The sequence below is a fragment of the Panthera onca genome, chromosome X, assembly GCF_046562875.1.
Source record: "Panthera onca isolate mPanOnc1 chromosome X, mPanOnc1 haplotype 2, whole genome shotgun sequence".
Lineage (NCBI taxonomy): Eukaryota > Metazoa > Chordata > Mammalia > Carnivora > Felidae > Panthera > Panthera onca.
Window position 1 is genome coordinate 107,833,087 of NC_138357.1, and position 18,994 is coordinate 107,852,080.

Consider the following 18,994-nt stretch of genomic DNA (forward strand, 5'->3'; position numbering starts at 1 on the left):
AATAAAACTGTTTTCTCTCTTTCCTATGTTTTGTGGAGAGGCCTTTCTGAGTTGGCAGGAGATTTTGTTTTTCATTAACTACCGCCACAGATTTGGAAATGAGGATGACTTCTGGAAGTTCCTAAATTGAGTGAATACGCAGAAGTTCTGTGGACCCACAAGACTCAAGTAAGAGACCTTCACTTATAAAGTCTTCCTTCTAGCTCTCTGCTCTTTTGGAATACTTGTCAGAGAAACCAACCTCTCTGAATTCAAGATTTTATTATTAAAAAAGCATGATAATGTGGGCTCTAAACTCCCAGGATCACCATTAGCTTTGATTATGGAAAATAAGAGAAGCTGGGAATGTTGCCTATGGTTGTCTTTAACATGTAATCTGTCACATAAGGAATGGTGTACCTGTAAGATATCTCCTCTTGCAGTGGCCCGAGGGCACGTCTTTTAATTTGTATAAATTAATGTATTTGCAGAGATTCTCAAAAGGTCCTCATCTCAACCAAATGAGTTATTGGTATGTATGGAATTCATATCATTCTTACAGGAAAGTTAAATATGAGTTGAATAGCCAGAAGGAAAAATTGGAAACCATGGAAGAGGAAATGAGAATGAAAGGGACTTTTTCTCTCACAGAACCCTCCTCCCTTTCTCAGCTACCCCCCCTCCCTGCTCCCCTGCTTTTCTTTATCCTTCCCTACATCAAATCAAGTCCTGGAAGGAAAGAGGCCGTGATCTTTTACACGTGTGGTGGTTCCCTTCGTTAGTCGTTAGTGGATGTCCCTGCACAAGGGGACTAAGGCCTAACTTTATTATGCTAATAACAAAGAACAGCAGGTATGCTAATTAATCACCTGCTCCCCTTAGGCTTGGATTGGGTAATATTTTATAAGGATTTACTAAATACTACTCAGATAGTTAATTATTTGAAAGCTTAAGCAATAAAGCATCACAACAGTTTGTAAAATTAATGTATGATGAAGAAGTTTCACACGTTGATAATCAAGAATATGCTTTAACTATTAACTATTAGTATGATATATTTAAAGTTTTTCCCCCAAGGCAAGTAATGTACTGAATTTATCCTACCTTATTTTTATAATTGCATCGCTTTATAATTTACTAACGACTTGTTGGCTATATAGATGGCTGCAATTTGCCCAGAGAAAGGTAGAAATGGCAATGAGACGATTTCTAAAACTGTACTTCTACTAGTTTTCGGTAACAAAGGGGGGTATTATCAGGATAAGTAAATTAAAAACTAAAAAGTTTTATTCTTTTTGTGTCAAAAGGGAATGAGACTTCCCCTGCCTTATTTTTTTTTTTTAAGTTTATTTATTTTGAGAGAGCAGGGGAGGGGCAGGAGATCCGAAGCAGCCTCTGTGCTGACAGCAGAGAGACGGATGTGGGGCTCAAACTCAGGAACCGTGACATCATGACCAAGCCAAAACCGAGAGTCAGACGTTTAAGCAAAGGAGCCACCCAGGCGCCCTGACCCACCTCTTTTTAAATAGCACTTACTTTAGCCTTAAAAAGAAAAAGGTTTTCTATTTACACTTTTTCTAAAGAAGCTTCTTACCAATTTTACATCCCAGAAAAGTACATTTAGGAAGAAATATGTGTGACAAATGGAGACATCAAGTCCTCTTACTTGGGGATTAGTTATCTTTTCTCTTAAGAACGTGTGTATAATGGGTTGTATCTGCTTGGCAATATAGAAGAGTAAGATTTCTTTTTGGCTTTGTCTGCTTGCCTGGGATGTACATCCTAGTCCGGCTTAATACTTATTCATTAATAAAACTTTGTTCTTTCCCACATGATAATGTTGAATGTTACCTGAGCCCTCTGATCCGGGAAAACAGTCAAATTGAGGCAGTTCGCACGTTCTTTGTGTTCCAGGAAACCGCTTGCTTCAAAATCCATCCTCCATATCACTTAGGTAAGACTCAGGGCGCTCCTTTGTTTACCTATGACAAGGCCAGACACAGATCCTCAAAAATCCCGTTGTTGGCCTCATAAATAGTTAGCTCAAGTGCTTGTCGACACTGATCCCATCGAAACAAAATGCTTATTAGCCCAACATTGGTTAAGCTTTTCTTCCCCTCCGTGCCCACCCTCACCAGAGCCAGCTACAACCCTTCTTGTGAACAGGCTGGCCTCAGGGTAAAATATTCTCCGATCTTCCATCCATTCACACCACCCTCTGTCCTGCTTCCCTGTATCCAGTTCTCTCTAGCTTTGTGCACTCCTCTCTCCAAAAGGAAAACTCTTTTTGCCTAACTATTGCTTGACATTCTCCCCACTGTAGTTCCCTTTCCACCTTTGCGTTAATTCTTTATGAAGAAAGGTCTCTCCCTACTAAGTCCAATTGGCTTTTATTTTATATATATTTTGTGGAGACAAATTTTTGAGTCCGCATAATAGTGTGTTTCTAATTATTTACCCAACACTTAGAATGTGATGTAATCATGGGGATGACATCTGATCGCCTTCGTTATAAGGGGATTGTGTCTGCCACAGTCCACCCTGTGGGGCCCAACATCTCATGTCCCTACTTTATGCGAAACTTGCCCAAGATCCCCAAATGTCTTATCCTGTTACATCAGCTCGAAATCCAAGTCTCATCATCTAAATCTCTAAGTGTAGCTGTAGATGAAGAGGCTCTTGGGAGGAAGTTTATTAAGCAGAGTAAAACCCTATTTGTGGACCTAGGAAGCAAGGAGACAGGTCATCTGTTCTGACACATCAATGTGCAATGGCAGGATCGGAGACACTCTTGTTCAGAAATAAGCAAATGGGAGGTACAAGAGGCAGTGGACAGTAGCACTTCTGAAATACCATTGAGTAAATATTGTCAGTTCCTTATTAGATTTCAAAGCCTACGGATAATTTCCCTGGCTGTCACCTCCATCTTGTGGGTTCTTGCATCCACCCTTGGAGCTAAGTAATCTCTATGCCCAACATGGGGCTCTAACTCACAACCGTGAGGTCCAGAGTCACATACTCTACCACCTGAACCAGCCAGGCGCCCCTTATCTTTCCTTTTTTTATGGAAGATAGCATGTATTTGCAGTTGAGAATATAAAACAATTACTTCACTCACCGTGATCAAATGCATGAGACAAGTACTTATAGCACCTACCTTGCTTCTTCCCCCAATGGAAACTTTCTTTCTAGTTTATCCGGAATTCAAGAGTAACTGGTGGGGGGGGGGGGGGGCGGGTCCCTGAGTAGCTCAGTCAGTTAAGCATCTGACTTTTGATTTTGGTTCAGGTCATGATCTCATGGTCGTGGGATGGAGCCCTACATTGGGCTCTGCCCTGAGAGTGGAGCCTGCTTACAATTCTCTCTGTCCCTATCTCTTTCTCTCAAAATAAACAAACATTTAAAAACATTTTAAAAACAGAGTATGAAGAGCCATTCTACATTTTATTCTTTAAATCTCTCCACGCTGAGCCACACAATCTGAGGGTCTCCCACAGCCTGACCTCACCTACCACATAGCTAAGGTTGAAACATCCCTTCCACTGAAAAACTGGTTTCCCAAATGTCCAGAAGGACACTTAGCTGCTCTCACCTGGAATTGAATCTCTTCCATCCTTTTTATACTACCCTGACACAGCTTCCAACTGCTCTTAGACACAAAATCCATAGCGACCCAAGAATACCTACATGTCTTCCAAAGAGCACATGTTCAGTGACTGGTTAGAGAATAAATGAGCCAATGAACATGTTAACTAATTCAAGTTTTAATTTCTCCTACTTTCTTAGATAAGCTAAGCCAATTCACATATGCATCTTTTAATTTTACAGAGCGATGGACTGAAAGTATTAGGAAGCCATGAGTCAGCGACCTTTCAAGAGGAACAAATTTCCAGAGAAATACCTACTCAATGCAGGCAATATCCTGTTTGAGATCCTAAAATAAGGGGGAAGAGTTCCCAAGTTTCTTTTGAAATTACCGATCTCCTACTCTTAAACCCGACACCCAGCAATGAGAGTTCTGGCCCAAGATGGCAACACAGAAAGACTCTGAACTCACCTTCTCCTTGGAGACACCTAATCTACACCTATTTATAGAACAGTTCCTTCCTAGGCAGAACTAAGAGTTGACTGAACGTCTTCTGCATAACAAAAGACCACAAAGAGAATGGCAAGAGAGAAGAAGAGAGGTAGTCTATTGTTTGTGTGCTGAGAGGGACACTGTAGTGTTGGTGGGGAGGGAAGGGGAGGGAAAACACGAAACTATAGTACAATGTAGTATCTCTGTGTGGAGAAGGGAAGGGAGACCGTACGTGTGGTGGGGGAGGGTGGTAAAGAAAGTTCGTGTATAGGATGTGTGCTGGGGGCAATAAGCGACAGTATAATGTGTGTATATGTGGAAAGAAGGGCCAGGAGCAGACAATGTAGTATGTAAGTGTGGAGGGGGAAAGAGAAGGGACAGTGGAGTTGGGGGGGAGCAGAGAAAGAAGGAAAGGGATACTGTGGTGTCTTGTGTGTATATAGGAGAGGAGAGAAGTGAATAAATAGGGTAGTGTGTGGTTTGGGGAAGGAATAGTGTATGTATGTGTGGTTAAGGAAAAGGGAACAGGATGGATGGGGGAGCGTGTGTATGTGTCTGTAGGAAAGGGATAGCATAGTGGTACGTGTGTGAAGAAGGGGAATCGCAGGGAAGGGACAATGTAAATGTGTGTGCAAAGGAAAGGAGGGGCGTGGAATGCACAATTTAGTGGGGGGGGCAGGGATACTGCAGTTTGGGTGAGGGAAAATGGAAAAGTACAGTGTAGTGTGTGTGTGCAGAGAAGGGAAGGAGTAGCGGGGAGTGTGTGTTGTGCGGAAGAAGGGAGGAAAGGAAAGCTAGAGTATAGTGTCTATGTAGAAAACAGAAGGTAACACACGAGAGGGAAGGAATAGCACAGTCTGGTGTATGTGGGGAAGGGAAAAATGGGGAGAGAGAGTAGTTCGTGTGGAGAAGGGAAGGGAGAAGAACAGCGTAGTGTGTATGTGTGGGTGGATGTAGAGAAAAGGTGGGAAGGGAAGACAAGTTAGAATATGTGTGTAGGAAAAAAGGAACATTAAGAAAGCGAACGGAGGGGATAATGTAGTGCGTGGAGGTGGGAACGGATAGTGTAGTGCGTGACTGTGGAAAGGAAGGGACTGGGTAGTGTGCGGGGGAGAAGGAGGGAGGAGTAAAACACGTACATGGAGGATAGTGTGGTGTGGGGTGGGGAGGGGAGGGGAAGGGAGACAACAGAGTAGTGTGGGTGAGAGGGAATGGAAGGGGAAATGGGAAAGGACAGTGCCCTTGTGTGTTAGGATGAGGGGTGGGAGGAAGGGGAACATAGTGTAGGGTGTGCGTGTCGAACGGAAGGGAAGGAGACAGGAAGTGGAGTGGGTAGAGAAGGGAAAGGAAGGGATTCTTTCTGCACTCGTCCACACACGCACACTAGAACTCTTCTAGGGGAGGAAAGGAAAGGGAGAGGATAGTGTTGTCTGTGCATGTAGAAAAAAAGAAGGGAAGAGAATAGAGGGAATGGGCCACAGTAGCTTGTGGGGAGAAGGGAAAATGAGAAGAGGCCATGTAGTGTCGGGGGGGGGGGGTTGTGTGGAGAAGGGAAAGGGCAGTGCATTGTGTGTGTGCAGGAAGAGAAGGAAAGGAAGGACAGGGGTAGTGTGTATGTGGCAAGGCAGGGAAGGGAAGAGATGAAAAGGGAGAGTGCAGTGTGTGTGATAAGGGAAGAGAAGGAAATGTGTAGTGTAGGTGGTGACGGGGTAAGGAGGATGGGAACGGATACTGTAGCTCGTGTGTGGAGGGTGGGAAAGAGGGGAAAGTGCAGTCAGTGTGTGGACACGAGGGAAAGGAGAGAGGAGGGGATATTGCAGCACGTGCACGGAAGGAAGGGGCAGGGAGAAGATGGGAAAGGAGAGCAGAGCCCTGTGGGTGTGTGGACACAGAAGGGAAAGGGTAGTGTGGTGTGGTGTGTTGCTAGAGAAGGGAAGGGGTGTGTGTGGGGAAGGGAACGCCGAGACTGTGGTGTTCAACCACAAACTACAAAACTAAAGAAACCACTTTGGAAAGCCTCATGATATTGATATGGGAAGGAACAGTGGACATTGTAAGTGGCCTTCCTCAAACCTCCAGGACTTGACTCTTTCCGGTCTCCACATGGGCTCTCGGGCCCCACAGGAGCTCGGGGCATGGTGGGTCTCTAGCCGGCACCTGGCGGTACCCCAGGTACTTCTGCGGCACCAAATCTCTGGTAGTGAGCTTCCCGGGCTCCCAAAGAAATGCCTCCTCCCAGCCTACGCCCCCATTACATTCAGGAATTCTAGATCTGCTCCTCAGTGGGGTAGTAGCTGCCCTTCATGAAGCTCACAGCCAGGCGAGTCATCCGGAGACCAGGCTCAGGCAACTGCTGCCACCATGGAACCTGCCACCCGTAGTGACATCTAGTTTGCTGACAGGGCCGTAGAAGTGCTCGACAGAATACACTTCTCTGAAATCCAGGCAAAAGCCTAGCTCCATGTGTGCAGAAACAGCCCACAAGGTCACCAGGAAGCGTTCCTTGTATTATTTTCATCGTGTCTGACTTGGTAATGCACACTGGTTTTGCATTTGAGCAACAGGAACCACACCGACAGAGCTACCTTCTTGGTTATAAAGTCTCACCGCGACGGCACACACAAGTATCTACCAATTCTGTGTGTTAGTGAGAATGCATGCATCTGTATATATACACCATCTCACGAGTTTGCTGAGAAAATACTAGCCTTACTAAGCGTGATTTACACCACATGGAAATAATAATAAAGGGCCGTACTTACCTCTAAGGAGGTTTCAGATGTGCGTACATAACCCCGTGGATACTGATACCAGTGGTCGCTGGCGCTCTCTCACCTTCACACAATGAAGCAGTCGGAACTGGTTATCCCCGGACACACTGGGAAGATAGAGGGCAGAGCTTTAAAAATTTTTTCCTCTGTTGATATTGTCATATGCATTTATTGCAGGCTACGGAACCGAACATCTTTAAGACACACAGCTCACCTCCGCCGCATAGCGGGGGAAAATATTTGCAAATCACCCACGTGATCAAATACTTGCATCTTCCCGCACACACCTCCGCCCGCCTCCCAAAAGGGCTCTATATTTAACAGTAAGAAACAGTCTAATTAGAAATTAGGTGTATTTGTGAGTTTGAGCCCTGCTTTGGGCTCTGCACTGACAGAGCAGAGCCTCCTTGGGATTCTCTTTTCATCTCTCTCCTCCCCTCCCCTTGTTCTCTCTCTCAAGATGAATAAATGAACTTAAGAAAGAAAATGGGCCTAAGGCTTAAACACACCATTCACCAAAGAGAATATATGGATTGTAAACAAGGAGATGAAAAAACACATATCATTATCCATTGGTAGAATGTAACTTTAAGCCACGATGACATACTACTACATACCTACTTGAATAGGTAAAATAGAAATTACTGAAAATCTCAAGTGCTGATGAGGATATGGAACAGTTACCTAGGTTTGTCACTCATTGATGGTGAGAAAGTAAAGAGGTCTAGGATCTCTGGAAATCGATTTACTAGTTTCTTATGAAGTTAAACACATACTGGGGCACCTGGGTGGCTCAGCCGGTTACTCATCTGACTTCAGCTGAGGCCATGATCTCATGGCTCGTGAGTTTGAGTCCCACGTAGAGCTCTGTGCTGACAGCTCAGAGCCTGGAGTCTGCTTTGGATTGTGTGCTCTCTTTCTCTCTCTCAAAAATATAATGGTCATTAAAGAAAAAAATTAAACATATATTTACTGTATGACAGAACAAGCCCTTTCTGAAAATTTACCCTAGAGAAATAAAAATAAATGTTCACACAAGACACCATACACAAATGAACATAACAACTGTATTTGTAATAGCCCCAACTACAGAGAACTCCTGTTTCCTTCAATGGCTAAAGGGATAAACTGTTGTACTGGGAATCCTATTCAGCAAGCAAAAGGGATATAGTATTTCTCCTCTCCACTTGGGTATCTCTCCAGTACATTATGCCAACTGAAAAAGCTCATTTCATAACATTATGTAGTTTTTAATTCCATTTGTCTAACACTTTCAAAAAAATGATACTAACATAGAATAGGTCAGCGGTTGCCAAGGATTATAAAGAAGGAACATTAAAAAACAGAACTACCCTATTGTCCAATAATCAGCCTACTGGATATTTACCCCCAAAATATAAATATACTAAATCAAAGGGATACACGCACCCCGATGTTTACTGCAGCATTATTTACAATAGCCAAACTATGGAAGCAGCCCAAGCGTCCATCGACTGATAAGTGAAGATGTGGGACACACACACAGGAACATTATTCAGTCATAAAAAGGAATTAAATCCTGCGTCTCTAATGACACAGACGGAGCTAGAGTATCATGCTAAGTGAAATAAGTCAGAGAAAGACAAATACCATATGATCTCACTCATGTAGAATTTAGAAACAAAACAAATGAGCAAAGGAAAAAAAGAGACAAACCAAGAAATAGCCTCTTAACCATAGAGAACACACATGGTTACCAGAGGGGAGGTGGGTGGGGGGATGGACGAAATAGAGGATGGGGATTAAAGAGTACACTTATCATGATAAAAAAATATAAACAAAATAAACCCCCAAAAGAAGGAACATAGGGAGTTTCTCTGGGTTTCTTAGGAATTTCTGTGTCTGTATTCTGGTAGGATTCACACAGATTTATACAAGTGAAAAAAGTGTCTTTAGTTATGTACCATACCAAAGAAAACAAAACCTAACAAAAAGGAGCGACTGCCTGTTTGAGTCTGGTGAAATCCGGATTTGACTGCAGTTAAATACTACTCTATCAATGTAAATTTATAAATTCTGGTAAATGAACTATCACAATGTAAACAGTTTTGTTCGACTGAACTTTGCTGTAAGAGCCACAGGAACTCCCTGCACAATTTTTCTGTAAGCCTTACATTATTTCAAAAGAAAAGCTTTTAAATAGGGAGGCTGTAACTTCTACAATTATTCGTGACCACCAGTGTCCAGTTTTCTGTCCTTAAAGGACACAATTTCTGGGGTCGATTGCAGTTGGTTGGGCCAACTGGTAATAATATGCTTCTGACAGATGCAGTGACTGAAAATAAAATGCAGAGCTCTATAAAGACTGTGGATATGAGACTTACTTATGCAAACGTGGAAGGAGAGGCAAGGAATAACGTGTGTTACAATTGGTGGAAAAAGACAAAGCAGTAGTCACAAAAGGGGAAAAACTGTTAACAGGAGAATATACAACATCTATTAAATTTCTAATACAGGCAAGTAAACCTAATTTCTTGTCCCCTTCACTGTACATTACTCTCACTCAGTTGCCACTTAGGCTAGATATGCAACTTAGAAACACAAATCCTCCCCATGCTACACCAGTGGGTAGTGATTTGCACTGTGCTACAGATCATGTGATAACCCGGGGACGGCTAGCACCGAATATTTTTTTCAAGTACATCAACTCTAGGTTATTACAACCATAAAGACAGAGCTCCGGATTCCACGTATCCCTGTCACCCATGGTCAATTTAATAAACCGTGCCAATGTGACAGATCCTCCATCCGCCCTACTCGTGTCTGCATTCTGAGTCAACCTCTCACCCTAAGAGATACCTGGTGGCGATAGAGGCTGCCGAATACAGCCATGGGGCGTCTGGCCTCTGGTGTGCCAGGACCTCAGGAACCACGGAGGACGCTCGGAGGACACGGAGTTGGAGATACCTCCTGGAGCATCTTTTCCAGACGTGTCCACACTCAGCCCTTTATCTGTGGGATCATGGAGGCAAATGGCCTAAGAACACCTCCCCTCAATCTCCATCTCCTTGCAGTGGGAGGCGCCTTCCTCTGCCCACTGGTACTCCTGGCCTGTTTCAACTGTCAGCACTTACCAAACCTGCCCACTCATACTGCCCCAAACTCAGTGGACAGGGCACTGCAGACCGGGAGAGACGCCCGTCTCCTGCAGCACCGGCTAGGATGCAGTGGACCACCACAGTAGCCAAGAGATGGAGTCCTCCCGGTATCCAGCATGTGCAGCATCACTGGGTGATGTGAAAAAGCCATCTATATTCTGCCTGACTTTGGGCCAGGAGACTTCAGAGGCAGGGTGGGGTGTGTGGCATGCCTTTAGTCCTTTCATGAAGTAGACCTGCCCATCGAGACCACCTCACAACTTCAGCTGGTGGTGGCATTGCAGAGACCGGCCAAACCTGTTAACGGAAGTTCTTGGACCCTCTAGCCAGATTTCCCACCTCCACTCCTTACGGTTCTTTGTGCACTTTCAGCTCCACTCCAGATCCAAAATGCTGACCTCCAGCCTGCCCTGGGCTCTCCAAATGAGATTTTACCCGTGGTCTCTGTCTCATGGACTCAGGCAATTGCTAGGACCTCTGACCTTCACTAGCTAAGAGTGTCCTGCCTGGCTCCACTGCTCAGCAGCTGATCATTCTGTCAAGTTCTTGCTTTTCAAAGTGAAGGAGGAATGTTTTACTGGTATTTCAAAATATAAAGTATGCCTAGAAAAATCTAGGCACTCAAGACATTAATGCAGAAATCCCAGTCTGTATTAATTAAATTTTATATTCAACCTGTTTGGAAAAAAGGAAGTAGAACAATCATGAGACACTATCGTTTATCCCAAAGTTTGACCACAATTGCAAAGTCCGATGAAGTAAAATGCCTCTGAGGACGTAAGGCATTCACACACATTAACTGGCCAGACTAGGAAGTGGTATGGCATTTTTGGAACAGAAGTTCAACATTACTTATAAAAAGTCCCAATCTTTACACTCACCTGCTTTAATCAAGCTTGTACTTTGCTACATCTTTCCTATGAGAAAGCATGCACACTTGCCCCAGATTTCACGTTCAAAGATGTTGATTTCAGTCCTGTAAATCATAGCAACGAATGAAACAATTATATGTCCGTGAGGAAACAATTTATATGGCCATTAGGAGGAGAATGGTCAAATTAATTATTGCACAAACATAAGTAGGATGATCCTTACCTGTTCTTTCTTTTTGGGGGAGGGCTTGGAACATGAGGATTTGAGTTCCCATGATTAATGTCTTTGTATAATCAAGACTTGCAATGCCCTGATTGCTCCTATCTTCTTCCTGACGATCTCTCCTTTAAGAGGCCAAAAAGTCTAAGAAAAGATTCTCAACATCACTAATTATGAGGGCAATTCAAATCAAAACCACAGTGAAATATCACCTCATACCAGTTACGATGGTTATTTAAAAAAAAAAAAAAAAAAGTGTTGGCAAGAATGTGGTGAAATTGGACCCTTGCGCACTGTTGACAGGAATGTAAAATGGCAAGCCACTATAGAAAACAGCATGAAACTTCCTCAAAAAATTAAAACTAGAACTATCATATGATCCAACAATCTCATTCCTGGGTATAGAGACTCAAAAGAATGGAAATCAGGATCTCAAAGACCTATCTGCATTCTTATGCTCCTTGTAGCACTATCCACAATAGCCAAGTTATGGAAATAACCTAAATGTCCATTGAAGAGAAATGGATAAAGAAAATATGATAAATATATATATTTTAATAAATATATATACATGCATCACAGAGTTGATGAAATAAAGGAACATTAACATTTACCAAGGTCAAAATGACTTGGCAAAATCTTGAAGCATGAGCTCTATTTCTGGCCAGAACACTATACATCTGCTTCACTAAAACAATGAAAAGAACATTCCAAACATAAAGATAAGAAAAAAAAAAAAAACCTCCCTGGTTCCCACAAGATTAAATTCACACAGCCTTGCACGTACTGAAAACATAGGTAAAGTCTCTTTCTATAATGTCCTTTGTCATGATGATGTGTAAGTATGTAAAACAAAACAACACAAAACAAAACAAAACAAAACAAAACATATAACCCTGCACCAAATGTTCCTTCCCTGGAATGATCTCTTCTTCGTGAAGATTGTGTATCTGGGGCAGCTGTCCAAACTGGGGCTCGAATAAAAAAGTCTGTTCCTTTAAAACTTAAAAAAGAAAAAAAAGGTTTGTTCATTTTGCATCAACACAGTAGTGTCTTATTCTGCTTTAAAGGGCAAATCCTGGGGCACCTGGGTGGCTCAGCTGGTTAAGCATCTGACTATTTCAGCTCAGATCATGATCTCACGGTTTGTAAGATGGAGCCCCAAGTAGGGCCCTGAGCCAACAGCACAGAGCCTGCTTGGGATTCTCTCCGTCCCTCTCTTTCTGCCCCTCCCCTGTTCACTCACGTGCTCTCTCCAGCTCTCGCTCGTTCTCTCTCTTGCTCAGAATACATAAACAAACCTTTTAACAAGTAAAAAAAAATAAAAAATAAACGGGAAATCCTGCCATTTGCAACAACATAGGTAAACCCGAAGGACATTATGCTAAGTGAAATAAGCCAGCCACAGAAGGACAAATACTGCATGGTTCCACTTACACGAGGTACCTAAAATCATCATACTTGTAGAATCAGAAAATAGAACTGTGGTTACCAGGGAGCAAGAGAAAGGGTTAAGGGGGAGTTGTTCTGTTGATACAAAGTTCCAGATACGCAGGCCGAATTAGTTCTAAAGATCTGGTGTACTGTATTATGCACTTAAAATTTTGAGACATTTCATGTGAAGCGCTTTTAGAAAAACAACCAAAGGGACACAAGGAACCTTTTGGAGGTGACATGTCTATTACCTTGATCATGATGATGATTTCACAGATGTATACATATGTCCAACCTCATCAAACTGTACATTTTAAGTATGAGCTGGTTTTTGTATAGTATATCCTAATAAGCCTATCTCATTAGTTTTTTAATGTTTATTTATGAGAGAGAGAGAGACAGACAGACAGAGCACAAGCTGGGGAGGGGCAGAGAGAGAGGAAGACACAGAATTCAAAGCAGGATCCAGACTCTGAGCTGTCAGCACAGAGCCTGATGTGGGGCTCGAACCTACGAACCGTGAGATCATGACCTGAGCCAAAGTCGGACGCTTAACCAACTGAGCCACCCAGGTGCCCCCCAATAAACCTACTTCAAAAGAAAAAAGAATTCAAGAGAGTCATGAAAAGAGGGTGATGGATCTGTATCTGCTGTCATGGAAATATCTTGCATTCATTTTATTAAGTCAAAGTCAAGAGGCAAAACGACATGTACACTGTTAATTGCAAATCTTAAAAATTCAATGTATTTTTATAGCACATCTACATATGAAAAAGTCTCAGATGAGCTTTAACCTGACACGCATCAGATTGTTAACTGTGAATGCCTCTGAAGAGGGGACTGAATTTTGAGGAAAGAGGATATTGTAATTTATCTGTATCGTCAAAATTTTTTACAAGAACATATGTACTATTGTCTTTGTTATTAAAATATTTAAATATACCGAACCACGAAGATAGTAGCTGTGCATTAATCAGATAAAGTGACTGATAGGTGATAAAACAGCAAACCTGCCAGGGCTTAAAACAACAAAAGTTTGGGAACGGCTCAGTCAGAAGCGACTTTGGCTCAGGTCATGATCTCACGTTTCAGTTCGTGAGTTACAGCCCCGCATTGTGCTCTCTGCTGTCCGCACAGAGCCGGCTTCAGATATTCTGTCCCCCCACTCGCTGACTCTCCCCGGCTTGCGCGCGCACTCTCTCTCAAAAATAAATAAACATAAATAAATAAATAAAATTAGGGGCGCCTGGGCAGCTCAGTCGATTGAGCATCCGACTTCGGCTCAGGTCATGATCTCGCGGTTCATGAGTTTGAGCCCTGGGGCAGGCTCTGTGCTGACAGCTCTGAGCCTGGAGTCTGCTTCGGATTCTGTGTCTCCCCCTCTCTCTGCCCCTCTCTTCTCCTGCTCATGCTGTCTCTCTCTCTCAAAAACAAACATTAATTTTTTTTCTATTAATAAATAAAATTAAAAATCATAGCAACAACAAAAGTTTGTTTCTCATACACATAAACTCTGACGTGAGTTGGCAGGTGTCCAGGCTGCTCCCACGATTCCACTTCTCAACAAGGGTCTCAAGGTTGGCTGCTGAATGAAACAGAAAGCATGGATGAGACACACTGGCTCTCAAATACCTTGGCCTGGAGGTGACAAATACTGTTTCTGGTCCTATGTCAGTGGCAGCAGTAGTCACATGACTCTCCCTAAGTGAGGATGCAGTCTCCCCGTCAGCCCAGGAAGAAGAGTGAGACATGGTGTCCAGGAGCGCTTGCAGCCTTTCCCATAAACTGTAACTTAGTAGGTGCTCAACAAAGAGATAAAGAGCAATTATCAAAGTTTGTTGTGAAAACAACCCTCCTCTTGGAGTTTCTAAGGAGGCCAGTTTGCCTCGCAATTCTGCAAATTTTTCCAATCCTGCTATGTGGCACGTTCTTTGAAACACTGGATCACATTTAATTTTCAAAAGGATCCCGTAAAATCGCAGTAAGGAAGGCTCACCTTTTGCACTCAATAGCCCCTTTCTGAACTCACCTTTTAAATGAATTCTAGAATCTCCGTAGGATGAGAACGTTCTCTTTCTATTGCAGCATGGTCAAAACTTTCAGTTGTGAGTCTGGGCAACCCTCAGCATGACTGAACATGCAGGACACTTTTACGGATGCCGTGAGGCACAAAGACAACCCAGCATTTGCCTCTGGGGCAAGTACTGAGATAAGAGGCAGCAGAAAGAGGGCCAATTATTTTAGCCTTTGCTGTTGAAAGTTAGTGTGTCTGTCAAGAAACCATTTTTTCTCCTGCTAGAAGAACTCTAGGTTCTGAGGAATTCAGCGTCAGTAGATGTTTGCTGCAGAGTGATTTCCATGCTTAAAAAATTACAAGGGGAAGCTTTGGTAACTGACCATCTAAGTAAGCTCAGTCATTGGTTTATGTGTTCAGTGGCCAGCAAAATAACACACTCCTGCAAAATCCTACTGACAATATCTGTGTCCTTTATACCGACCTCCCCCCCCCCCCATCTAACTTCATTTAAATCCCAAGAACCCGTATTTTCTTTGTATTTTCTTACAAAATAGGACTGTAGCGACCAGCTCATTTGGAACATACTTTGATACTGTTGTAGGGATGGGTGGCGGTGCTGTAGTAATCAGGTATATATACTTCACGGTCTATGGCTCCACTGAGGGACAGGACCTCCCAGGTACACCTGCAGAGAGGTGGAAGGCTCTAAGGTGGAGGGCAGGTGATTCGGGACTGTCTGTATCACAGGAAGCTGGGTGCACCCTAGAGCAGACACAGTGAAGAGCTGGTCAGCAAAGGAGGTTCCAATTAGGACAGCAGGACACACTGGGGAATAGTCAGGGGACAGATGTTGTAAGGCTGGAAAGGGCTGGGACAAGAGGCGACTCAGTAAACGAGGCCCACAAACAACACCCCAACCGTGCTTTATTCTCATATTCACCATCCTTCACGAGGACTGCTTTTAGCACTTAGGCCAGTGTCCTGGTTTTTCATTACCTGTGATACATCTTGGAGTAGTGAGAACTGCAAAGTTCACTTTAACTGCAAAGTATGCCTGATAAGCTCTATCTCGTAGGACTGTTGGACTAAATGTAATGCTTAGGAAGCACTTGGCAGAGTAATTGGAAAACAGGAGGTCTTCAATGAATGGTAATTATCACGGGATTTAATTTTTTTGAACTGCAGACAATACCACCGTCCCCCTGGGGAGATTTATTTCAATGTTTATTTATTTTTGAGAGAGAGAGAGAGAAAGAGGAAGCAGGGGAAGGGCAGAAAGCGAGGGAGACAGAGGATCCCAAGCAGGCTCTGCACTGTCATCACAGAGCGCAATGTGGGGCTCGAACTCACAAAACTGTGAGATCAAGACCTGAGCTGAGGTCGGGCGCTTGACCAAATGAGCCACCCAGGCACCCCTATTTTATTTATTTTTATTTTTAATTTATTTTTATTTTTATGAGGTTTTTAAATTCAGGAGTTATCAAAGAATATGCAGCTTTCTCAGACAAATAACATCAAATTCATCCATAATGCTGCTTAGCAAGTACAACTAAAGAAAATTTTTCCCAGGTTCAGGATGTGTTACTTAACTTGGGTGTGGAAGAGTCTCCCCCAGCCAGATGCGACTTAGATGTCCTAGAATGTGTCAAGGACCAACGCCTTCGCACCCAGGGGCCTTTCCATCCAAAAGACCCCTATTTTCATTCATTACACCACCACCAAAAATCTAATCCTCCCTTAGAATTGGCAAAAATCACACTCCTGATAATCCAATTAAAAGGCCATTTAAATGCGTTTGGACCTGGTTCCCCACCCAGTTCAGAGCAGAGACAGACAACATAGTAAGTTCTCAACATCCCACCTCGGAGTAATACCACCCTTATTAGATATTCCCTGGAGATGCTGTGCCTAAGACAATGAGATTGTGCTGTGTGTCCAACTGCCCATGAGGAAGAACACCGGCTACCTTCCATTTCTGCCCATGAAGGAGGTTTTCCTCCGGGATACTGATGATACCAAAGTAACTCAACAGCAGCTTTGCATTCCTGGGTTTTGTCCTTCAACACCGAGAAACCATCTGTCTGGCTGGCCCCCCGCTCACCAGCCCCACAGCCTCCCGTGGCCCACCAGGCAGCTTAAATTAACAGCCTGGCCCACCAAGGAACTTGTAGTTTCCTAAAGCCCCAAACTGCCTTTCCTCAGGGAATGTGTGTCTTACTGCTCTTAGCTAGACACCCTCCCCATCCCACCTCTCCCAACCCCTCCCTGCCTCTTAACCTCTTTCCTCCTTCTTAGTGGTCCTTTAGGCCTTAGAGGGTCTTTCACCATCCTCCATATGCGATTACTGTTCCTGGACTGTCACATTCTAAGGACAGGAGTGTTATATCTATATCCCAGCTTCCCCATTTCTAGCACTGTGACTTTCAAAGACCAGACGCTTAATTAGTATTTGGAAAATAAATGAGCCAGCAAGCATGAATTCTAGTGTTTCAACGTTTTATTTCTCCTACATTCTTTAATAAGCAAATCCAAGCACGCCATCTTGTATTCTTACAGAACAAGAGACTAAAATGTATGCGGAAAACCAAGAACAAATGGCTTTCACTCCTATCCTCTCCATTTTTTGATCCTAGTAATTTTACTGCTAAAGTGTTTTGCATTTCCAAGGAAATGCCTGTGACAATACCATCTTTTACCGTTCTTTTTTGGTAAGCGTGAAAGGTTTCCCAATGTGTTTTACTAAATAATAAAACTCCTTCCCTGAAGCCTATTAAACCGCAACAAATATGCAACCAAAATCATTAATTTAGATTTGAAAATAATGTAAACTTTCTATTAAAGAAATAACACTTGAAATAAAAAGAAAAAAAGAGTGAAAGAAAGAGGAAAAAAAAGAAAGAAAAAAAAAATAAAGGACTCTTAAGTTTACCATATAGAACAAGAACACCAAGATGATATTCACTGTGTTCCTTCCAGACCTACCCTGGCCACTGCCATCCACTATTTAGAACGTTGACTGCTTTTTTCCACAAAGAAAACGAACTGCTTCAAACTTCAACATATGAAATACAACCTGAAAAAAAAGAAGGTGAAATTCCAAGTTACCAATACACAACAGGAACACAGATGATACACACTTCTCCGGCCCCACCCTGCCCCTCCACTGTTAGAATGGTGACATACCTTTTGGACCAGCCTGAGACTTCACTTTGTGTGGGATGAGCTGGAGGCCATGGCCCTGGCACGTGCACTGGCCATGGCAGTGATACGAGCCCTGGCTGCGGCTCGGGCTCGGGCTCGCTCTTCCTCATCTCTCAAAGCCTCTTCATACCAGGCTGGGAAAGCACTGGGGACGGTATCGTGAACTTTGGCTAGAAACTCCAGGACTCTCATCTTGCTGGTCTCGGCGTGGGCTCTGGGGCCCCACAGGAACTCATAGCGCGGAGGGTCGCTGTTGGGCACCTGCCGGTACTCCAGGTACTTGAGCTGCACCAAATCTTCAGTGATGATCTTCTTTGGCTCCCCATAGATGAAGTGCTTCTTATCCGAATATATGCCCATCAGATTCAGGACTTCCCAGACCTCCTCCTCCCGGGCGCAGTTGCCTTTCGTGAAGATTACCCCCAGCACGATCATCAGGATGCCGGTCTTGGGCGTGTTCTCTTCTTCACGCATCGTGCCATCGACGCTGAGGTCTAGTTTGCTGAGGAGGGCATAGCAGTGCCGGATGGGATCCACTTCCTTCACATCAATACCAAAGGCCAGCTCCATGTGCTCAGAGGCCCTCTTGAGGATCTCACTGAAATGATACTTGTACTTTTTGATGACATACTTTAGCATGTCTGCCCTCGTAACTGGCTCTTTCTTTTGATACTTCTGCAGCAGGAACTGTACCAACAACACTACCTTCTTGTTTAATGGATCTCTGCGTGAGAACTCAGTGCCCTTAGAGGATTGTTGGCTTCCCTCATCTTGGCTTTTGGCACTTTCATCTGAATTGGCGCATGAAACAGCTGCACCAGCACTGGCGGGAGAGGAGCGCCCCTTGGCTGCCTGAGGACTGCTGGATGTCGCAGCGGCAGACAAAGTCTGAGCTCTATCCCCAGAGAGAGGGCAGGCAGGGGAGGGGGACTCTCCTGCTGCTACGGCTGCTGCGCCTGCTGGTGCTTCTGCAGTAGTCTCAGGGCCCTCCAGCCCCTGGGTCTCACCACGGGCCTGGCGGCGTCTCTCACGGGCACGGAGCTTACTCTTCTGACCTCTAGGCATGGTGATAGCAGGCGGGAGTGCAAGCAGGCTAATGAAGAGGGCACCCTAGAATATGGAGGAAGAGATGGAGTGCATTGGTAGGGATATTCTACCTGCTCTCCGAGGTAAGCTGCCTCCGCTTACTGTTTTGTGGGTACTGTTTTAGGAACCCACAAAACACGGGCGGGCAGGACTCTGGATCTCCACTCTTCCTCGGGGTCTTGTAACCTCAGTTCTAATT

General features: G+C 43.9%; 1 protein-coding gene, 2 long non-coding RNA genes and 1 other non-coding gene across 5 annotated transcripts in view; 2 read left to right on the forward strand and 2 right to left on the reverse strand.

Moving 5' to 3' along the window:
- Window positions 1-4,275, forward strand: LOC145713596 (uncharacterized). Its single transcript, XR_014136641.1, has 3 exons — window positions 1-168; window positions 1,894-1,933; window positions 3,808-4,275. It is a non-coding gene; the product is annotated as an uncharacterized LOC145713596 (long non-coding RNA).
- A 4,312-nt stretch (window positions 4,276-8,587) lies between these two features.
- Window positions 8,588-13,126, reverse strand: LOC145713845 (uncharacterized). Its single transcript, XR_014136684.1, has 3 exons — window positions 11,061-13,126; window positions 10,847-10,941; window positions 8,588-9,819 (listed from the first exon to the last, which is right to left on the reverse strand). It is a non-coding gene; the product is annotated as an uncharacterized LOC145713845 (long non-coding RNA).
- LOC145714767 (U8 small nucleolar RNA) lies at window positions 11,039-11,167 on the forward strand. Its single transcript, XR_014136974.1, has one exon. It is a non-coding gene; the product is annotated as a U8 small nucleolar RNA (small nucleolar RNA).
- A 3,874-nt stretch (window positions 13,127-17,000) lies between the features above and the next one.
- Window positions 17,001-18,994, reverse strand: part of LOC145714374 (melanoma-associated antigen B18-like) — a 140,669-nt gene continuing 138,675 nt past the window's right edge. For both annotated transcript variants that reach the window (XM_081793880.1, XM_081793879.1), the window contains 2 exons: window positions 17,692-18,819; window positions 17,001-17,581 (listed from right to left, as the gene is read on the reverse strand). In XM_081793880.1, coding sequence (XP_081650006.1) covers window positions 17,713-18,774 — 1,062 coding nt within the window. In that variant the 5' untranslated portion in view covers window positions 18,775-18,819 and the 3' untranslated portion in view covers window positions 17,001-17,581; window positions 17,692-17,712. The remainder of the gene's footprint in view (window positions 17,582-17,691; window positions 18,820-18,994) is intronic.